At 42.3% G+C, this 17615-nt stretch overlaps 1 protein-coding gene across 1 annotated transcript in view; it reads right to left on the bottom strand.

The window, feature by feature from the left end:
• Nucleotides 1-207: 207 nt before the first annotated feature.
• NIPAL2 (NIPA like domain containing 2) overlaps nucleotides 208-17615 on the bottom strand; it is a 50808-nt gene continuing 33400 nt past the window's right edge. Inside the window, exons 6-11 of the mRNA XM_075747087.1 lie at nucleotides 12940-13036; nucleotides 8492-8627; nucleotides 5982-6070; nucleotides 4194-4257; nucleotides 2755-2849; nucleotides 208-2445 (exon numbers count right to left, since the gene is read on the bottom strand). Of these exons, the coding sequence (XP_075603202.1) occupies nucleotides 2351-2445; nucleotides 2755-2849; nucleotides 4194-4257; nucleotides 5982-6070; nucleotides 8492-8627; nucleotides 12940-13036 (576 nt within the window). The 3' untranslated portion in view covers nucleotides 208-2350. The remainder of the gene's footprint in view (nucleotides 2446-2754; nucleotides 2850-4193; nucleotides 4258-5981; nucleotides 6071-8491; nucleotides 8628-12939; nucleotides 13037-17615) is intronic.

Here is a 17615-nt window from a genome sequence, read left to right as displayed (position 1 = left end):
GCTTTTCTTCTAGCAGGCATTTGTCTGTGGTGTTTGCAACCTAAATATCACGAGCAGAATGTGAAAATGACATTGAATAGAAACTGATTCTTGAAACAAATCATGTCCCTTTCTTGGCAGAGCAGTAATGAATTCTCATCACTGAGTTTTTCCAATCTTGTAATACATTAATTAGTTGGAACATGCTCACATCTCAAAAATCATGTCAAATCACAAATTTTAATTGCACATAATTCCTGCCAGTGTTTTGCTCCATAAATTAACTTCAATTACATTCAAGTTTACAGAAAACATTTTAACCCTTGAAATTCTTTTATAAGCCTATAGGAAGAAAAGAAGAAATACAGTAGTTTAAAACAAATAGTAAATTTTGCCACAGATTTTTACATTTTATTTCCTGCTTTAAAGATAAAATCCTTTATCTGGAAACCCTAATTATCTCCTCCAGCCCTCCCAAATCATGGCAACAGATTTTGGAAAGGTGCCCAAGGCTAATCATTTAAAAAAGAAACAAACCCAAATCCTTTCACCCATTTGTTTCCCAGGTCACAGACTGAAAAACTGGAGGCCTCCTATTTCCATCTTTAGCACGCACTCTCACTTGAGACTTAGAAAGTGGCTTAAATTTGACTTGCAAAACAAAGATAGAGGCATGCCCTTATTCCCTGGAGAAAGCATACAAAAAGAATGTGCTTTTTTATTATTTTAAGCTTTAGAAACTTGAACTTATGCTGTAAGAGGGGAAAGGAAGGCCACGACCAGGCTGCTGGTACAAGTAAGGTGCAGACACAGAGTCTTGTCCTGTGCCAGCTGGAAAAGACCCATGTTGGAAAACAACTTCATAGCCACCACCCCGCACCCTGGCTCCTGGGACATTGCTGCATAGGAAGAACTGCAGCTCTGTGTATGCTTTGTAGGGTTTGAAATGAAACTCTCTTATGGATCTTCAACTGTACCTATTTGAAAATGAAATAAACAATTATTTGGTGGGTAAAAAAAAAGAAACCTCATTTCCTATCCCACCGCAACAAAATACACACAATGGCCCCTATCCATTACTGCAGATTAATTCAAATCTAAAAGAATTTTGTCCAAGACGTGAACACCTTTCAAGAGCACTTCCACTTGTTTCTGTAGAGGAGGTGTCTGAGCCCCACTGTGCCCGCTGAGGTAGCTTGGTGCCACCAGGCAGGGGTAAGCAGACCCATGATGAATGCCCAGAAGAAGCTTTCTTGCCGGGAGGCTGGGACTGAGGGGCACTGAGACCTCCCAGACCTGAACACAGACCCTGTATCACCACAGTTCCCATCACTGCTGGCTCTTCAAAGCAGTGTGGAGACACTAACATTTAATGGAGGAAGAATGGTACCGGTACCGCGACTCTTTGTGATCCTGTTTTTTACAGCCTTTCCTCATTCAGGGTTACCAGAGATTTAGGAAGGAAGTAGGAGTTGCCCTACTTTTCTTTTTCAGGAGTATTTTTCCAAGACACATCAAGGCAGGGAGCCTGCCTACCCCATTCCCTCTGGAGAACTTTGCACTGTGTTCACTAAAACCTTGTTTTCCTAAAACCAGAGGCTAAACCTCAGGCTAGACTATACCAACAGATAGTATAGCCCAGCCCAGCCCAGTGGACAGGACTCTCCTGGAAAGATGTAAAATGTCAGGCGTGGTTCCCTAGCTCTGCCATGGCTGGGCACCTCAAATGTGTGCGTGTGTGCACATGCCTGTATTTATGGCAAATATTCTCTTCTTTCCCCCTCCTCACGCTAGTGTTTACTTCCTTGGAAGATAAAGAGAATTAATCTGATGGCAAAAGATAATCAGGATTTTCCCTCTACACATACTATAACATGTGTGTACATACTTGTGTATACTGTATATATGCCTACAGTTTTGACTCCTGAACAGGAAATATCAGATTTTTTAAAGGTGTTACACATATAGCAGAATACTTTGAAGTCACTTACAAAAATTCTCCTCATTTCCCATCTTTGTCTTTAAGCATCTACACAGATCTGAGGGGTTTCGGAGGGGAATTTTTATAATCCTGTTCTATGCCTATTTGCATTTCAAGGCAATTAAGACTCCAAAAATATCCCTGAGAGGCATTGATATTAGGAAAATGTTCCGTTTCATTAATGGTTATTTAGTTTTTCTTAAGGCTTCCTTTATCTTCAGAACACATTTGGGGCAGCCATGGGATAAATTAAGTAGGATTAAATAATACTGTGATTCATCAACATACAGGAGTTCAACATATACTTGAATATGTCCAACAAAAAGGTGCTGCTGATCCTTGTTTCAGTGGCGTTCCTCCGTAAATTGGCATGTAAGGTGCTTTCTTCTTTCAGCTTTCATTTTTCACCGAGTCGTCGTCATTATTCAAAGTGCCATAGCATGAACTGTGAGAATCTGGTTGTATTTTGCCTGTCAATTTTTGTCCTAAGGAAATGGTGTGAGAGAAGGGAAAAACAACTCTGAAGAATTTTAATAAAACAAATCCCCACCAATCCATCATTTAAACATTCTTTGCTCCAGTAATCATTGTTTTCATTTGACTGGTTGTAACAATAGCTTGGAAAAACTCTGAAAAATTCTTTGAAAAATCTGTTGGGAACAGGAATAGAAATTAAGGGAACAGTATATTTATTAAATATGACTAGAGCACATTTGTGACTCGACTCTCCTAGGTCATCCCATTATCCGATATCTCATTTTTAAATAGAGAGACACAAAAAAAGCCCTACTTACCCGGAATATGTCCATAGTCAATAAAATGAATTTGTAAGTGCTCCTCTTTTTTATTCCTTGCAATTACAAATACACCAAGGAAAGAAAGGAGACACCTGCAAAATAACAGTGGCATAGTATCATTAGAAACAGTTCACTGCCTCTGAGATGAGAATTTCTTTCCATGTTTGTTTTTCAAGGACTTCCAAACCCAAGCTGCTCAGTTTATAAAGGAATTTTTCTTCCTGGCAGCTCTATAAATTCATCCTGGGCTCCCTTTCAGTCTAGTTTTTGCCTCCTGAAGCTTTATTATCAATTCCAAAGGCTCCGCAGGCAAAATTACGTTTTCAGCAATATATACCTAATCAAATGCCTGTGAGTGTGAGTCCACAACATTTGAATCCCTGAGCAAATCTTCACAGAGCATCTCAGCTAGCATTCTAGCATTTGCAATTTCATTAACAACTCAGCCTAGCTGCAGACAATCAACATCTCTGTTGTTTTTCTCATTTGACTGTGTGTCTCAGGGGCAAGCTGTAAGCCAGGAGCAATGAAGAACTGCTGCGCTTGGATAAATCTTTTATCCACTCTGTGTTGGACACACAACTGCTAATTCCTGCCTGCCAAATACATGGGTTGAATTTGCTCATCTCCATTTTCTGTCACTTTTCTTACAGTCAAACAAGATAGTGGTTGCGTGCACCTACTCCAGTCCAACTGCAGAGGACGAAGAAGTCTGTAGCTATCATCAGCCCCCATTTATTTGACAGCACTGTGGCAAGACACCTCCAGCAGTTCTGGGAGATGCTTTTAACTGTCTCACACCCATTATCAGGTAACTGTCACCTGTCCCCAGAGTTGTTATGGTCCTGGTAGCCAGCAGAAGGTTTCTGCTCTCGCAACACCTAAGCCCTTCTTCAACCATTTATTGTTAACAGCTTCTTAACGTGCTCTGAACTTTTCTGCAGGCATGCTGTGTCTTCCTTGGCACGGGAAGATGAGGGAGAGGATATTATCGTACCACCTGGCAGGCAAGCAACTCATATAATTGCCCACGCCTAGTGGCAGCAAAGACCAGCTGGACACGCAGAGTGGAAGGTAACATGGGAGATTTCTCGCAGTTGTAAAAGCACCCCCTATAACATGATCTTTGGTGGAAAGCAGTGCTTTCTCCTTCCTGCTGGAGGAACGCATGCTGCTGGTTTTTCATTCCATCGTGAGATTAGTAGTTCATAAGTGTGTCACATTTTTACATATTTGGATTCAAAACCAGGCCTCCAAACTCCCAAAGCACAGACATCAATCTTTCCTTTAATGTTTTTTTATCCTACTATAATGGCTATTCCATAATACTTTAATAACAAGATGGGTTTCTTCTTACTGAGAAAAGAAGGGATTCCGCAAGGCAATGCTGTTTCTATACAAATGTTAGTGCAGATTTCAGGCCGATATACACTTACCCGAACAGAAACATGAACACGCTCAGCAAAGCTGCACTTTGGAATTCCCGATAAAATATGACCCCTGGAATGTGACAGAAACAAGAATTGCAGATCTTGACTGGTTTCCAAGTGATATGAATTACAGCTGGGAGGGTCAGGAGCAGTGTCACGCTCAAATGGAGCAAAAAAAAATCCCAAATAAAGTATTAATACGGATTGTGATGGGTTCACTATATGCCCATATTCTATTATCTAGGCTTTCTCAAGCATAGGACTGGAGAAGATTTAGTCTATCAGATTGGGGCATGTGCTGTGTTAGTCACTGCACAGATGCAGGTATTTTTTGCATTGTCAGCTACAGTTTTTATGCAGGTCAAACTCAAGGTCTTATTCACAAGCAGAGTCATACCAATGTAGCTAACAGGTTCTTCATGGATTTAGTTAAGCCACTCCAGCAGACCATGTGGACATTTTAACTCCAATTGGGAACAGGTTTTCGATAACTAGCTGTGTCCCTGATGTTTACACCAAGTTAAGGGCTCCAGCAGCCAAGTTTGCCAAATCTCTCTGGCTGAAGGGATCACTAGCTCCTTCTGGTCACCCTTCTTCCAGGAATTAGCACCTCTGCAGTGGAGGTGACAGAACCAGATGTGTATCTGGATCTCAGCTGCCCCAATTCACAGCCAAGTATATTAGCTTTAAACCACTGATGATCATAGCTTTGCTTAGAAACGCTAGCGTGTGAACCAGTGCAGCTGATGTGTGACTGTATCTTCAAAGGCTGTAACTCGGGATGGGGGAATCATGAGATGAGGTATCTTCTATGAGCACCCCGGCAAGATTCAGCAGAGCTTGTTCTCCTAAGCCCTACACTGGTTTAACCAACCTGGTGCAAATGGATGTGTATCCAGGCTCAAAGCTATTAAGCCATTCCTGAATAGGTACTTGATCTTTTAAGGAGGCACAAGGCCAAATTCCCCATATGGTCACAAGAACGCAAACCCCTTTTGGCGCAAGTATCCTCTCAGTCACAAAGCGTAGGTCTCCTCTAACACAGGTGCTGAGGCAATCTGTGCATGAAGCTAACTCCCCTTCTCATTAATGGCAGCTCTGCATGAGAAACTCCTGCACAGCAATGACAGGAAAGCCCCCAGTGTGTGTTAAAATGAGTCATAAATGTTCTAACAACATGATCATTTTGGCTCATTGCTGATACAGCATCTTAGTCATCCTCCCTGTTCATGTCCTTACACTGCACACCATTTCCAAGATTTGCAGTCCCTCTTTAACAACACTGAGTTCAAAGTTCTCACCCAGAATAAAATGTTAAACACTTAAAAGGTCTTTGGAGTCATTTTATTTCCTTCACTTAACCTAGAATTCCACCTTCTGAAACTGAATATACACTAACTACTATGAAACACAGCTGGTTGTCATTTGAGTAGTTTGCCAGGCTGTTAAAATTACTCTACCAGTTCGGATATGGAGAGGCTGGTGTGCACATGGTAAACGCATTTACTGGATGTCAAGATGAGGCTAGGATAAATGCAGGTACTTCTAGTAAGCCAGCAAGGCACAGTAAACTGTACATATCAGTTCTGGAAATGCTAGAATTTGATTATTTTTATTCTGCTTCAAAAGTTGTGAACTTACTCATTTTTCAGAACTTAAACACCTGTCACTTAGGAAAAACTTCTTTTTGTGAAGACAAACATGGCTGGTCTGTGTTCCTGTTCCCAGGCAGTAATTCTTGAAAACCTGATGTTTAGAAAATAGCTCTGTAGAGACAGAAGGCCAGAAACAAACCTGAAATGATTGCACTGGTGGTGAAGAACACGAAATTAATGGGCACAACTGCTGTTGCTTCGTACAGATGCACTGCTTGATTCAAGAACCTGGAAGACAAGAGTTATTGCACCTCACGCTTATAAAAGGCTGATTGCTCTTCAAGTCAGGTTAAGCCACTTTATGTTGGTTTAACAATAAGTGTGATCATTTCTTACCACAATAGCAAGTAGCCCTGCACAAATGCATATGTGTATCGAATTTACCTTCTGGTTTTGACTCTGCAGAGTACAAATACACGAAAGCAAGAAAGTTGGCGTGGATTTTTCTGGCCATAGACTGTCATTGGAGAGTCCTTTGAAGCAGTGTTGGAAAAATTTTGTCTGCCACAGATAAGGGAGGAATGCTAGGGTATTACTGCTTACAGTCTGCATCGGTTCTTGGAAGCAGTGCTGCCTGCAAGCAGCCAGGGACAAGTTGCTCTAATTTAAACAGGTTGTGTAAGGGTATTTTTCCAGCACGGACACGCACACGCGAGTCCTCGTAGGAAATGTTTCACTTTGCTGAAGTCCACATTGCTGCTACTGCACAATCCAGCTTGGCTAAAACACATATTTGTACGTTTATCCATGCAATCATACCCCAATCAGGACACACTCTGTCCTGCCGGGAAAGTCCAGGAAGGTGGCTCCAAGCCTGTTGTCCTTGGGTTGGAAACACTCTGCTGTGCTCCTCGGAAAGGCAACACAAACCCTCACCAGAATCATGAGCAAGGACGCGCAGGACCTCGGGAGTGTACACTGCACATAAACCTGCAGGACTGAGAGACTGGGCCATGGAGCAGCCCGCGCAGTCTTCATCAGTGGATGAAAAAGGCAAAGCAATTAACCCACTTGTATGGAGACCAGAGCTAGCAACGTTTACCCATAGGGTGATGAATCATGAGTGTGAACGCTCGGATGCACCGGCAGATATTCTGTTATGTGAACGGTGCATTTCAGACTGAAAGAGAAAAATCAGGAGGCTGCAGAGTCCTTTCAAAACCTATAAAAAGAACCATACTTAAATGTTTCACTGGTACGGTATATGTGCACAGTAAAAATCCAAGCTTGGATCTGTTTTAGCCATTAAAGTAATTGCATGGTTATTTTAGCAACTGTTGAACAGTCTCCATGGTGCTTTAAAAATAAAGAAATCCTACATATCCACAGGATAGTCAGGATTTTGAAGTCATTGAAAACACCTCATTATTTTCTCCCATTTGCAACAAACTTGGTCACAGGACCTAAAACAATGATACTAAGGCCCAGCATTGAATCCAGGAGAATGTTGCAGCACAGGCTGTTCTGAGCTAACACACGACAGTCAAATAAAATAAGAGAGGAAACAAATAAAATGAAAAATTTAGACTGACAGCACTGTCTCCATGAGAAAATGTGTCCAACAGAGAAGAGAGAAAGAGATACTGAGCCCAGGGAATGAAATGGGCACATTTCACTTCTGTTTTAATTTTGACCCAGCAAATGAAAGAAAGAAAAAAACTGGCAAGAAAGAGAGGTTAATTTAAGAGCTTCCTATTTACCAAGCTTTTATTTCCGATTTTGAATGCCCTGAGCCGTTCTCCCAGTGAAGACAAGCTGGATGTAAATCACTCTATAGTCTGTTACAGGCGAGTTCCTGAGTCAGCCATGGAGAGTCACTGCATAATAACGCATGGACTTTCTGATTCCACATGGGAATGGCATGTTTTGCCATGAGAAAGCTGGGTTGGCTCTTCTACTGGAAAATAATCGTGCAAGTAAACACTCAGACCGCACTGGAGCAGTCTAGATGAGATTACTGAATGATGCTATCAGCACCTGAAGCAGAGGGACTGGCATAAAGGGAATGGATTCTCTGTTCAACTGCAAAGCTGTATTTTACCATGCTGCCACCCCCCAGCAATCTGCAAAGGCAGCATAACAATCACTTAACAGGCCAGAGGCCAGCAGGGAAAACTCTGATGTCCCCTGCACACTAAAAGTTAACTATTTCCTAAGAAGGCCCAGACATACAGGATAGCGAAGCACAACATGCAGATTTAACAGAGGCAGGGAGAAAGTCAGGGTAAACTCTCTTCTTTGATATGACAAGTGACATTAGCTAGGGAAAAGAGATGCATTATGAGGGTAAACAAGGCCATTTGATTATTTAGCAATGAAGGTTGCTAAAAGTAACAAAAAAAAATAATTTACATAAACATACATTTCATTTTGTGAGTTCAAAACGAGTGCCAAAACTAGATCTAAATTTGGGAAGACTTTGTACAAGGTGATAATGAAATGAGGTAGCATCTGTGTAATTAATCAATTATAAACTGAGAAATAAAGCCTAAATAAACAATATAATCACGTGTAGGCAATTAATGCATCTATCAAGGCTCTGCCAGGAATTTGTTGACTTTACGTGCAACTTGGATCTGGAGTCAGTACTGAACAAAACTGACAGATAAATGGGTACCAAGATTAGGAAATAAGTAGAAATTCACTTACTTGACTTGGAAAGCGCAAGAAGTAACCATTAAAACAATCATGATGTAGAAAACAGGGTAAGTTAGCTGCATTTTCCCCTTTGCAGAGAGTGTTATCATGCTGGCCACAGCCTTTACAGCAATGACAGTCAGCGACGCTGAAAGGGAAAGGGAGAGATTAGCAGGGCAGGATTCACAGCAGGGACCTCAGAGCATCGGTGAGGAAGGATGAGGTGCCAGGTCAGAGCCACAGGTCTGATCACCTAAAAAGACACTGAGGTAGAATTTAGGCACCTAAAATCAAGTATGTGATTTCAGAAACACTCACTAAGCTACTGCCTAAACTCAGAGTGGCCTTAACTCCATGTGTGCTTTGTGTTTTGCTTTTAAGTTCTTACAGCACTGAGGTCTGCAACCCTGCATCTACCCAAAGTTTCCCCATTTTCACCAGAGTAGGTGAGCTTAGAGTTTGATAAAAACTTGCAAGGTAGGTCTTGTGTGTGTGTGTGTGTACATGTAAGAGAAGCTGGGCTTAGGTAGAGGAAAGAACTGGAGCCATTTCCCACTGCTGGGCACATGTTCTAAACACTAGACTACCAGTTGGAGGTGGTACAACAGTCTCAACATCTTCCAGACATACTTTCCTTAGCTCCAGCTGCTGATTTGGAGCCCACCTTGCATTATTCAGGAGAGGCCTGAGAGGTCTCGTTATCTGTTCAAAACAACTGGGACACCTCCTAATAGCAGCCTGCACGTAACACCAGCAGCCTAAAATAACTCCTCACCCTCGGGATTTCTTTGCTGAGACAGGAGCTGGTGAACGCTGGGTTTGGGTTCGCATCACGAAGCACCTAACTCTCCCCATAGGTTATGTATGGAGAGCAGACAAAAAACACAGGGGTCTGCATTTTGTTTCAGGGGCCAGGCTCTTAAGACCTTTTACTGGATTTATCCCACAAAATAGAATACTTCAGTAGTGTGTTTTCAATCCATGTAGTCATTGTCATTGCATCACCACAAACAAGTCTCAGACAGCAGGCAATGGTTTTAATACGTGTCCGGTTCGGAGAGGTCTTGCAATACACATCTTTTAGAAAAGGGGATGACAGTTCAGCTAAGAGTTACTTTAGATTTCCTTTTGGAGTGCGCTCTTGGTTTGTTGAAGCTAATCCAAGTAGGCTGTGATTATTGCAAATAAAATGTAGCAAATTCAAAAGAAACTAAAAATTGTAAGAAGAGTCAGGGTGTGGAGATGACCTTTGAAGAAGAGTAATTAATCGTCAGGAGCACCGTCCCCCAGCTGGGATCCGGTTCCAGCCTCTTCCAGAGCTGAGGAGTGTTGGATTTCGGTGGTCTGATTCATCCTCCCGTAACCGCAAAATTCAGATTGCCAAGGAGAGCTGTACTGTGCAAAAGGTTCAGGCCAAGGGCTGGGAGGAAAGGTGGGGGAAGAAGAATGGATTCAGGTCTGTGGTTTTGACTGCAAGCATTTTTCTTATAGCAAAGCCCAAAGTTCAGGGGGAGTTTAAGAGTTGCGTACATCTTGTGATGATCCTGTTCACCATCATGAAATTTACTGTTTTCATGACAACCTTTCCATCAAGTACTTCACTTCTTGCTCTGTAATTGAAATAGGTGGAGTGGTTTAACAAACACAGCGGTAAAAGTGAGTAGAGGAGGTCAAATCCTGGCCTGCAGTGGTGCTAATAGTATGATAAAAAGTCAAAAAATACACTCAAGCCTCAACAAGCAGCCTACATAAAAATTGAGATTTGCACCCTAACATGGGGCAGTTGCTATTTTAAAAGAAAGAACGCTTACAGGTAAAAATTAGTAGTTTGAATCATACAACTAAGTGTAAAGATTGCTGGAAAATTGTTTGTGATGAAAGGGCAGTTTCCATCCTTTAAAATTTTAACAAACCAGAAAAGAAAGCATAAGGGTTTTTTTTGTTTGCTTTGTTGTTTTTTTGGTTGTTTTTTGGGGTTTTGGGGTTTTTTTAAGAAATGAATGATCTTTTAATTAAAGTAGCCCTGGAATAAGTTTCAAAATCTAGGAAATAGTTTTCCTATCTCTGATAGAACACCACCACCACCCCACCCCCCAAGGCTAGTGTGACAAATGATGTCACTTTCCAGCTGTTAGGGCAGGAAACTCAGAAATCCCACTTCAATCTGAACTATTTCCCCCCAAACTTATGATAACTGCCAGTATATACATGAGGTAAGATAATTCTCATCAAATGAACTTTCAGAGTTGTACTAAGCAAAACGTTTGCAGATATGATGATCACCACTGTATTTTCTTCATAATGAAAGTAGCTCTGATATCCAGTGAAACATAGAGGCTGCCCTCTCTTTAAAGAAATCTTTCTACATTTCATTTACATCTCTATGAACCCTCCACCAGGAATATATCTGTGCAGCCATGAGAAAAGGTAGAAATCCCCCTCCACAAGCTGCTACTGAGACCCCAGGCCTTGTCCACCCCTCCTGCAGCCAGGCCCTCTGAGGCCAGCGCACATGTCAGCCGGCTGGGAGCAAAGCTGCCGGGCCCTCTCTCAGCTCCTCATCACTTCGCTCAGCAGAAAGGTTGGGGAGCAAGCAGAAGGCTCCAAGTTTAGCTTTGTGGGGACTGCCAGGCACCAGGACGGCTGCAGGAACCAGAGCCAGTCACAGTTCTGTGTTTGCTGCTTGAGGGAAATATCAGTATTTCAAAAGTTCCCATGAACCAGGATTTGTTTGTTTGTGTCTTTTTTAATAGAGCAGAAATAATGACACATTTTTCCTGAAGCTGCATATGCTCACCAAAACCTCAGCAGTCACCAGCTAAAATTGTTATTTTTGGTTGACTGCAGCCCAACCACCAAACTGCAGTTAGTGCCTGCTGGGGCACAGGTTTGCAGCCCTGCTGCTGTTCAGCAGCTCCGTGCGTCCCTTTGACACTGGTGGCATCAGGGCTGGCAGGCTCCACGGCAGAATAAGCACACAGGGCTAAGCAGCCCAATGGCCCAGGTCTCCTGGAGCCATGTATTGACCTTGCTTGGGGCAGCCATCATGATGGGTCTGCCCAGAACTGCAGCATTCAAGTGTAGATGCCCAGCTGGGGATTTTTAGGCTTTCATTTACATGACAAGGAGTCTGGGTGGGCTCATCGCTCAGGAGCACATAGTGCTTCACACTCCTCATGGCAGGGTTGGAAGCTGCAGAGCAGCTCAAGCGAGCTCTGCCAAAGCTCCCAGGCACCATGCTAGGAGCTGAGAGGTGTCTGGACTCACACTTTACTCATCCAAACCAAGAGAAGTTGAACAGTTAGACCTAAGGCTTTTGAGGCTCTTCCATCTCTGCCTCATGCAGGGAGCATGGAAATCCTTCAAGGCTTCTGAAGAGCCACAGATCCTAATGTTCCTAGTGCTGGGAAACTTAAATGGGAAGGCTGTCCCCAACAAGTCTGAGCTTTTCAGCTGGGTAAGAAACCAGGCAGGGATCTGAAGGAAAGCAGTTAATAAATCTGTGAGGGTTTTTCGCGTTCAGTTAAATCCAAATTGTGTAACTGGCAAACTTTAGTGAAATTCTGTTTTGTCAAAACACTCATGACCAGCTCCATTAGAAATGTGCTTTATAAGTCTTCGCAGATTGATACATGCACCTGCTGAGCTCAGTGAAAAAGTAATCATTGCCTTCAACGGCACAGTTCAAGCACCTTTTGCTTCAGCCAAAGAAATGTGATGTCCCATCAGGATTTCATGGTGAAGCGAGAAGACACGGGGTGGTGACAAATTCTTAATATATGCCTGCAAGCAGCGGACCTTTAGAGACATTTTTCAAAACTGATTCCTGACATTTTTCAAAACTGATTCAAGTTTAACTTTATTGAATGCTGCCTGATAAAATGATCTCCCTTGTTTCTCTGGATATTGATTGTCACAATGTTAATCAGAAGGCAAACTTCAATGGCTCACTGACTGCTTGTAGTGCTTCTGGAAAGATGTTAAAGTACAAAATGTTGCATATGCAAACAGACGTAGGTAATTCAAAGAAAAGTTCCCATGCAGTCACAGCATATCATTTGCTTACAGAGTGCTTACAAGGTCTTAAGCTGCTTTGTTTTAAAAAACTGATTTTCACAGCTAGCCTCCTCTCTGAAACAGAATTTCAAATGGTCCCCTTTCCAAGGATCTGAAGCTAAAGCATTATTTTAAAATATCTTCAGAATACCATTCACACAGCGTATTAATTTCAGGAAATCTGTAAAAAGAAATAGTCTTAGCAATAAGCATAGAAACTATGTTTCATAATCTGCTTTTCTCTTCAAAAAGAGACCACTGTAAAAATGATGTGGAATGTTTCAATGATTCTCCTTCAGCACACTGCTTTGAAATGTCCCTAATCTAAACTAGCTGGGGAGACTGAGCGACAAGGAATTATCAAGTAACAGACAGGAACGTTAAAGTGGATAATATGTTCTTACCCAGTAGTGCTACCATCATTAACAAAACCACGATGTGCTTCACAGCCTTTCTTTTGTAAAAATAGAGGAGAATGCAGAATATTATAATTTCTAAGATCTGAAAATAAAAGAAAGTTAGAGCTGTGAAACTATGTAATAAATGTTTCATTCAAAGTCTTTGAGATGTCACATTCATTTTCTCTGCTCTAACAGTTCAAAAGATAATTACTTTATTAAGCATCTTCTGCTAAAAACTAACCTGATTACCACTTGACTGAGCTATCAAATGATTGTTGACATTTATTTTTCCTATTATAGCAAAAGTTAAACTTTGAGCATTTCTTATTTCTTTAGTTTTTCTTTTTGCACTTCTAGCTATATTTTGTCACTGCTAGCACTAAGAAGACTTTTTTAATGTGACAGCAAAGATACCCATGTTTATTGGTGATAATTCTTACAGAAACTCTGTTTATAATTCCTATGGAGTAAAGCACTTACCTGGAGGAACAGCAGTCTCTCCCAGTTATGGTACTCCTAGTGTCACTCTTTGTGACATGGAAGCTTATTTTTACTACCCTCTTTGCCCCTCTCCCCAGTCGTTTCTAAAAAAATTCCCCCAAACACTGTCCTTTTGTTCAAATTTTCTGCCATGTATCGTAAGGAGGAAAACATTTATTTCATGTGGTGGTTCTCAAATCACAGGTACCTGTCAGGAGCTTACCTTGAAAAGCTCAATGACACATTAGCAGACCACACTGCAGGACATCTGCAGCTGCTGAAGCAGCTTTACTTACCCTGTGCATTGTCCAATCTTGCTCCTTCAGTAATATCCGACAAATAAATGGCAGTTACATTTACTGACTTGTTGTTAAAGCGTCTCTTTGCAGATTCCCTTAGTAACTCTTGCCTTTTGCCATCTTGAAAGCATGGGTATTCTCCCTCTTACCCACGTTGCCCAAATACCCCTCTATGCCTAAAAAAACCCAGCAAATGCAAGAGCCAAAAAGTTTTGTGAAGCCCAGAGGACTCATGAAAACAGGGATGATGGACCCTTGCACTGAGAGGTGCTCAGAAGCCCGGTAACCTTAGAGACTGCATGGAGACAGAGAAGTTCATTGGTGCATGTTGGAAAGTAATCACATGGGGGAAATAAGACAGAAAACGAGATTGTCATCATTACTGAATCTGGTTATCGTCATTTTTTACCAACAAGTCATAGAAAAACCTCATATCTATCTCCTTGGTTTCATCACCAACATGCTACTTCATGTTTTATAATGCCACTCTGCTCTTAAACCAACAGTTGCCATAAGGCAGTGTTAGACTCAAAAAGACATCGGTATTGTGCTGATGAAATTTCCCAAGAAGCGACTAAGCAGTTACTAGTGGTGGTTATATAATGTAAGCGAGCTGATTTCTTATTTTGGAGAGTGACTGCAGCAGGAAAGCAGTCATCAGCTACATTCAGCTACTAAAATTCTCTACCACACTCACACCTCCCCCAGGGTAGTAGTGGTCAAAAATACGAACAGAATATAATTTTGCTTTAATTCATTTTTTATTTACCTTCACACTGATCTCTTGCTCCCAAAGACAAGTGAGAGACAATTGCATCTCAGAAAATAATAAACACAAATCTGGATTTTATACCACCTTTTTTTTAAAAATGTCGAATACTTATCATAAGATTAAAAAAAAAAAAAAGGAAACTGGGTTTTCTGTGTTATATGTGGTGAAAATAAGAAACTACTTTGCTGTTGGTTAAAAAAAATGCATTCCTGGACTAATCCTTGTTTAATAATCTTTGCAATCTCTTATGGAGCACTAGTCTCATCTCCCTCCAGTGCAACTTCCCTCCCCACCAGGTTTGCACCCAGAGGTGAAAGCTGGGCCACCAGATGGTAGAAAAGAGACGTTTGCCTCAGCCACACAGAAAGTAGCTGTCAGCCTCCCCAGCTTTATTCAACAGTGTAACACTGGGTATGTCTAACTCAGGACCCAAGGCAGAAGTCATGTTAAGATCTGCAGACGTGTGAGTTCATCTTGGCCTCCCTGTGGAAAACTACGACAGGGTTTTGAGGGAACTTGAGAGGAGAAGTAAAGGTAGCAGCTTGATTCTTCATGCCACTGGCAAACGCATCTTAGGGCCAGAGGGGAATATCACATTATCAGCCTGCAGCTACAACAGCCTCCAAATAGCTTCAGTTGCTATTTTGACAGGAACAATTGCTAACAGAATGGAAGAAAGCTGTGCTAAATAAATATTCCCCATATGGAAAGGTACCCAGGCTAAGAAAGATGTCCCATGTACCCTTTCCCATGCTGTGACTGGGATGGGGCCATGACACCAGGTGACACAGCACTGTGAGATATGCTTACCTCCCAGTGCAAGCTTGAGCACCCATCACCTGTCCTAGACTCTTGGACTCTTTGCGACAGAGTGTGCAGAAACCCATGAGACAGCCCTGCTGTAGGCAGCCAGCTACACCTCAGGTATTGATTCATTTTATATCCCCTGGACAACTTTAATCACAATGCCAATAGAGGGAAGCACCATCATCTGCCCTGCCACCTAGATTTCAAACTATGCAAGAACAGTCATCCAAAAACAAGATCAGGGACAGTCGCTGGCTCAAACCACTCCATCACACCAGATCAGTGCTCTACTCCCTCTTCCCCCACACTCTGACCCCCAGAGTGGCAGGTAGTGCCGAGCACCACTAGCCTCGACTGAGCCAAGTCACTGTTGCTGGCTCTGTCCATCGGCCCTCCATCAGTCCTCATCCTATCATCAGCTCTTCTCTTGCTAAAGCTACCATAAAGCTCCACTGTGATCTCCTCCTGTTAAAAGCAAACAAACCCATCAAGAAGACTCACTTCTGAAAGAAACAGCCAAGCAAAACCATCGAAAGGACATAAAAGAGTCCCTGGTGGCAGCTCTGGAAGGGGCGCACAGGTCGATGTGCTTGGCTACTTCTGCCTCCTGGGGAAGCCCCAAGAGCAGCAGTGGTGTAGTGCCAGAGATGGCAGTCCTGTGGCTGAACCTGGGGAGAAAGTTGATGTTTGCTTTTCAGGGCTGTTATTTAAGACTACTCAGCTCTGTCAAGTCTCGCACACTAAGCATGAAATTCAAACAATTAGTTCTCACCTCATGCTGCCCAACAGCCAAACTATTCTTCCATGGTTCTCTGCCACTCGGTGACCCACCAACAGGTCACCTTTAATCACATGATAAGAGAGAGGCCATCACATTGAGTCATGCTGCAAGCAGAGTGCGTGGCTCCTAGCAGGACCTCACGTAGACAGGGACCCTCCTGGAGTGACCCAGCTGTTGCCTACAATTGTCCCCTGAGAATTACCCAAAATGGTGCTTGCTCTCATAGTTGACAGCTGTGGTAATGTTAAGTACAAAGTCCAGGATTGAGAAGTGCGTAGATTGCATCAGCTTCACATAGTCTGTTTAGAGGAATTGAAGGAGTTTGACCTGCTTACAATCATTTTTGCTATTGTAACTAATCTCTACTGAAGTCTCCTCAAGCCTACATCTCATCAACATTTTTTTATAATCATGATGTTTTCCATGTTTCTAAGCATTACCAGAAGGCATCAGAACAAAACAACACACTGGCTGCCTCAACTCTTTTTCTGGGATATACAGCAACATAGTGACCAATGAACCAGGAAGGTCTTCTAGGCACTTTGAAGGAAAAGCAGAAATGCTTTGAACTTGATTTTACAGAGATTAAATATTAACAACCCAATACTCACTACGCTTTTGTTTATGGAAACCTAAGAGCTTCATCTATAATTGATGTCTTCTGTAGTGACTCAAAGTGCACATAAGCAAAAGAGAAAAAACCAAGCTAGGATAGTCATTCTTGCTCAGACATGATTATGCTACTGCAAAGTCTCAGAAGGTGACTCAAAGTTGTCCCATGTGGGAACTAGAAGCTATTTCTGCAGAAGTCCTCTGATGCCAGTGGAGGGCCACATGGGATGGTTTATCACCCACACAGAACATTTTGTACCGTTGGGGCTTTGTATTTCTCAGCAGACCACACTTCGGGGCTACTTTTAGAAAGACTGTTGGGCTGTATTACAGTGCTGTACTGTCTCCTCGCTATGTATTTATACTGGAAGCTCTGCAACTTCTGCTGCATTTTTTGGTATCTCAGCAGCCAACCTGTGCTAGGCATTTTACAAACAATTATGAAGAGCTAGTTCCCTGCCCAAAGAGAATGTTTATTGCTGGGTTTGCTTGAACTTCCAGCAGCATACCAGGATAATCAGGCTGGTATCTCAAAGTCTCTTGTGGAGCCTTTCACTCCTCGGGTTTTTTTTTGGATAGAGGAAGCTCAAAACAGATAATCCAGGGAGCAGAAGGAACAAATAAAGCTTCACATGTTGTTGAGTCAACAAGATTTGCTGTGTACTTGCTCCATCCTTCCCTGCAACCCATGCTGTACATGTAGAATTGGATGCTGACTGAGGCAGGGAAAAGAGACAAGAGGGGAAAGAAAACTCCAGGGCTCACCTACCACCTCCTTATAATGTCTCCTAGGAAGAATACAGCACAGTCTTCCTAGGCTGTGTTCTTATAAACTTTTCCTGAAACAAAGACAAAAAAGTCCTCACATGGGGAAAAGCCCTTTTCCAGCAACCTGTTTTTTAAGAAAATGTAAACAGCATATGACACA

Source organism: Balearica regulorum, chromosome 2 (assembly GCF_011004875.1).
Source record: "Balearica regulorum gibbericeps isolate bBalReg1 chromosome 2, bBalReg1.pri, whole genome shotgun sequence".
NCBI lineage: Eukaryota > Metazoa > Chordata > Aves > Gruiformes > Gruidae > Balearica > Balearica regulorum.
Note: the sequence above shows the minus strand (reverse complement) of the source record. Positions and strands in the feature narration are given on the sequence as shown.